Below are 4,164 nucleotides of genomic sequence, written 5' to 3'. Positions count from 1 at the left end.
ATTATGACAAAAATATTGTTTGTCTCAAAACCATCCATGGAGCTTTATTGCTGAGTGGGGATTTGAATCTAGGTTTCCACAATTCTAATCCAATAGTGTTAACAACTAGCCCAATCTCTATTAGATTCCATTGAATACTTTGATTTCTGAAGGCAAAAAGCACAAGAAATTGTTTCTTTTAGTTCTTTATTAATCACAAAAATGTAATAAATAAAATTACATCTACTAGTAGGTAAAGTTATTGTGTTTATCTACTCTAATTACAATATGATTTTTAAAGAAATTCCTATATACAGAAGTTTCTTTGAAAGCAGAAGAAGAAAAAAAAGGTACTTTTGCGTCGGAAAAAAGATACTCAAAGTTTCATCTTCTATATGCAAATGAATGAAGAAGACATGGCAGACAGTGAATGTTGCTCACACACTGGAACTTTCACTCCTAGCAGAACTCATTTGGCTAGAGGGAAAGTTTCCGAGGCTGTTTTACAATCACAATCAATGATAAGGATTTTTTTTCCTAGAGAATTTGTCATAGAACTTCTGAATACTGCAGACCGGTTTTGAAAATTTCCCCTTAGATAAAATCTGTACACAAGCAAGGGAAAAATAGACTTGCTATGAATCTGTTGGCAACTACAGTGCATTGACTCCTTGAGAAAACTGAGTTTTTAAGAGAAAGCTTAGTATGCAAACGTTCAAAGATTCACTGAATAAAGATGAAAGAGAAAGCTGGTACTGATACTTTCAAAATTCACTTGTTGAAAAATGACACACAGGAATCCCATAATCCCATTTGCCAAGATGACCCAGAGAAACAGTATTCCTGTCACCCTGGGTTAAACATTTACTTCTCCAATTTTATTCCCAGGCTGCTATAATCTACTACTGTTTTTACTGAACTATAAAACACATTATAATTATGTGAATTATAATTATAAATTATAAATTATAAATGAAGGGATCTAGAACTAGAATATTTTCAAAACTGAAATTAATTCAATATGCTATGATACTATAATATCTGTAATATTTTTAGATCTGAACATATTTATTTTTCACAAGGAACACATATTTTGAATGTTATTTTCCCTTAGCAAGCCAATGTAATGCTTCCCACAGAAACCCCAATTCCTCCCTCTGAAATTCCACAAAATATAGAGAAATAGTCCAAGTATATAACTATCCAGCAAAAAGACTAAGGTTAATCTAGCTGTTTAAAATGGAACAGCCATCTTCCTACCCTTCAGTTTCATCAGCATTTTCTCCACCTTTAAGTGCAGGGCATTTCTCACTTTCTGAAGAGCAATTCCTTGAGGAAGCTATACTTGACTTTCCTTAAATACAAGTGGGGAGAAAAAGCATTAGGTCATAATGTTGAGGTGTGTTACTTCTCATGTGTGGTAAGCAGTGTTCCATAGTCAAAGGATGATGTGATAGTTATTTAATTTTTAAATGAATACTTATAATGTATTTGCAGAAGAAAAGTTCTTTAAAAAATTAATACAACCCAAGTAGAAGGGAAAAGAGTAAATCTTTTTAATCTCAGAGTGTATTAGCACTTGCAAGAGAGAAGGAAAATCAGCATAACTCTATGTGCCACTATATAGTACATGTTGTCTACTATGTTTTATGGGAGGGTAAGTGCAAACCTCTTTGTTTCATAGTGCTTACATAAACATACCACTTCTGAACTAGGCATAACGTAATAGTTAATGTAATGTGGCAGTTACCTCTGCCCTTATCAAATTCTTCCTTCTTTGCCAATGAACAAAGAAGTACAAATGAACTTTTTTTTTTAAAAAAAAAATCCACTGTCATGTGCCTGCGTTTTTCTTATTTAACATAGTGCTTCTAATTCCCAAAAATGATAATACTAAATCTCTGATTATCGACAGGGTAGGTAAGATAGGATCGCTGAAGATTCCTAGTAAGTTATGTACAAAACATATCCCTGAAAAGAACTACACCCAATACCAAGAGGGATAACTCTTTATCTATGTTATTTGTATCACAGATTTGTCTAGATGTTAATATTCTAAATAGATATGTAATCAGGTTTTGGCTGGTAAATTCTAACGTACAGAATCTTTCCTTCTCACTTACTTAAATCAGCAAGTTTTCAGGAGGAAATAAATGATTTTGCCACATAATTCTTATGTAGAATCTTTCTTTTCTCACACTTTTTACTGTCATAACACACAGTGGTTTATACAACATGCTTGAGTTTGTCTCCTTCATACTTGTACCAGCTTTCTCTCACTCATGCTGCTCTTTAGTTGTGCCTTATTTTTCTAGACCTACGCATATGCTATTTGTGTAAGACTTCATCATGAGATATATACATCACCATATTCAATGACAGTATTTTGACATGGTCTCTGAGCACCTAGCACTATCTTGAGTAGCAATGGTACCATTTTCAGTTGCCTTTTCTCAGCCATCCCTGAGAACATCTCAAAGCTTGTCTTCAAACTTTAAACATTGTACTACAGGTAGTAGTCATTTAACTACCATTTCTTTAGCAACTGTTTCAAGTTACAATGGTGTTGAAAAACTGACTTAGGACTGCTCCTTGCACTTAAACCATTGCAGCATTCCTGTGGTCACATGATCATGAACTGGACACCTGGTAACTAGTTCACATGTACAACAGTTGCAGCATCTTGTAGTAACGTGATCACTGTTTGCAATCTTCCCAGACGGCTTCTGACAAGCAGAGTCAGCCAAGCAGAGTCAATGGGGAAACCAGCAAGATATCACCAGTCAGTCTCACGTGATTTCTGAGCAAACAATAAAATTGGGTGTGATCACATGATGCCTTACATAACAATTGCACTGTTTAATGATTAATTTTCCAGTCCTATTGCAGTCCCAAATTGAGGACTATCTGTATATTATACACCTATATGCCTTAAATTCTTGATAGGTTCCTTATATGGTTTATGTGAAACAGCTTTCCTTGGTTTATAGACTGTAAATTGATTGGCAACATTCCCGGAAAGCACTATTTTTTTAAAAAGCCGATAAAGAATTAATTACAGCTTGGTTCATACACAGATTTCATAAAGCAAAATAACTTTAGCATATAATAATGTATATGGTTTTGTCTAATACATAACAGAAATATGATATACTTTTGAGGACTAATTACTTTAGCTACTTTTAATGGTAGTTACGCAAGAAGTCATTTTTTTTTTTATTTTAAAGCCACAAAATGTTTAGTAGAAAATGGATATACAGTTTAAAAAATCCAACATTAATTTTAAAAATCCATTCTAATTTAATCTGAAAAATGAGTGAACCAACTATTGACAAAAGCAATCTATATATCAACAGGAGAAAAATAACATACATAATTCTATGAACACAACAGCAGAAGTGATTAAAACCTACCATTTAAAGAAATTGCATCATTTTCACAAGAGGGTTCTTGTAACTCATCCTGAGCATCAAGAAGTGATGATTTAATATAACCAGCTAGTGTTTCTACAGGTTTCAAACCACTAGCCATTAGTGGATTGAACTGGTTATCCACTGGAGAACTTCCATTGCTTTTCAGCTCATCAAACCTTTTTGCACACTGTCAAAATATAATAGAGAAAAGTATATTTAGTTACACATCTTGCCTTACCTAGGATTCTGAGAGCTGACCAATAATTAATAACATAACAGAAATCCTCCTGAACCAGGCCGAGATCCATCCTATTTTTTTCTCACAACCAGATGCTTCTGAAGAAATGGAGAAAAATCCCTTTCCTGTTATTGTTTACTCTAACTAGTAGTTAGAGCACAGTTGTCCAACCTTTTGACTTGACTTGAGTGAAGAAGAATTGTCTTGGACCGCATATAATATATATAATATAGTTAATGTCTATAAACAACAAGCTTCCTTTTAAAAAAAATATTTTCTACTATCTGCTGTCCAGGGCTACATGTGGCCCATAAACCACAGGTCGGACATGCCCGATATAATAATAATAATAATAATAATAATAATAATAATAATAATAATAATAATAATAATAATAATAATAATAATAATAATAATAATAATAATAATAAAGTTGGAAGGGACCTTGGAGGTCATCGAGTCCAACCCCCTGCCCAGGCAGGAACCCTACACCATTTCAGACAAACGGCTGTCCAGTCTCTTCTTAAAAACTTC

The 4,164-nt window shown here is 33.4% G+C and overlaps 1 protein-coding gene across 1 annotated transcript in view; it reads right to left on the bottom strand.

The window, feature by feature from the left end:
- Positions 1–1,168: 1,168 nt before the first annotated feature.
- LOC107299745 (uncharacterized protein KIAA1841-like) overlaps positions 1,169–4,164 on the bottom strand; it is a 12,284-nt gene continuing 9,288 nt past the window's right edge. The window contains exons 2-3 of the mRNA XM_015829084.1: positions 3,393–3,579; positions 1,169–1,333 (exon numbers count right to left, since the gene is read on the bottom strand). Of these exons, the coding sequence (XP_015684570.1) occupies positions 1,236–1,333; positions 3,393–3,579 (285 nt within the window). The 3' untranslated portion in view covers positions 1,169–1,235. The remainder of the gene's footprint in view (positions 1,334–3,392; positions 3,580–4,164) is intronic.

Source organism: Protobothrops mucrosquamatus, unplaced genomic scaffold (genome assembly GCF_001527695.2).
Source record: "Protobothrops mucrosquamatus isolate PMUCROS unplaced genomic scaffold, P.Mucros_1.0 scaffold5405, whole genome shotgun sequence".
Lineage (NCBI taxonomy): Eukaryota > Metazoa > Chordata > Lepidosauria > Squamata > Viperidae > Protobothrops > Protobothrops mucrosquamatus.
The sequence above is the reverse complement of the archived record's forward strand: the minus strand, read 5'-3'. Positions and strand labels throughout refer to the sequence as shown.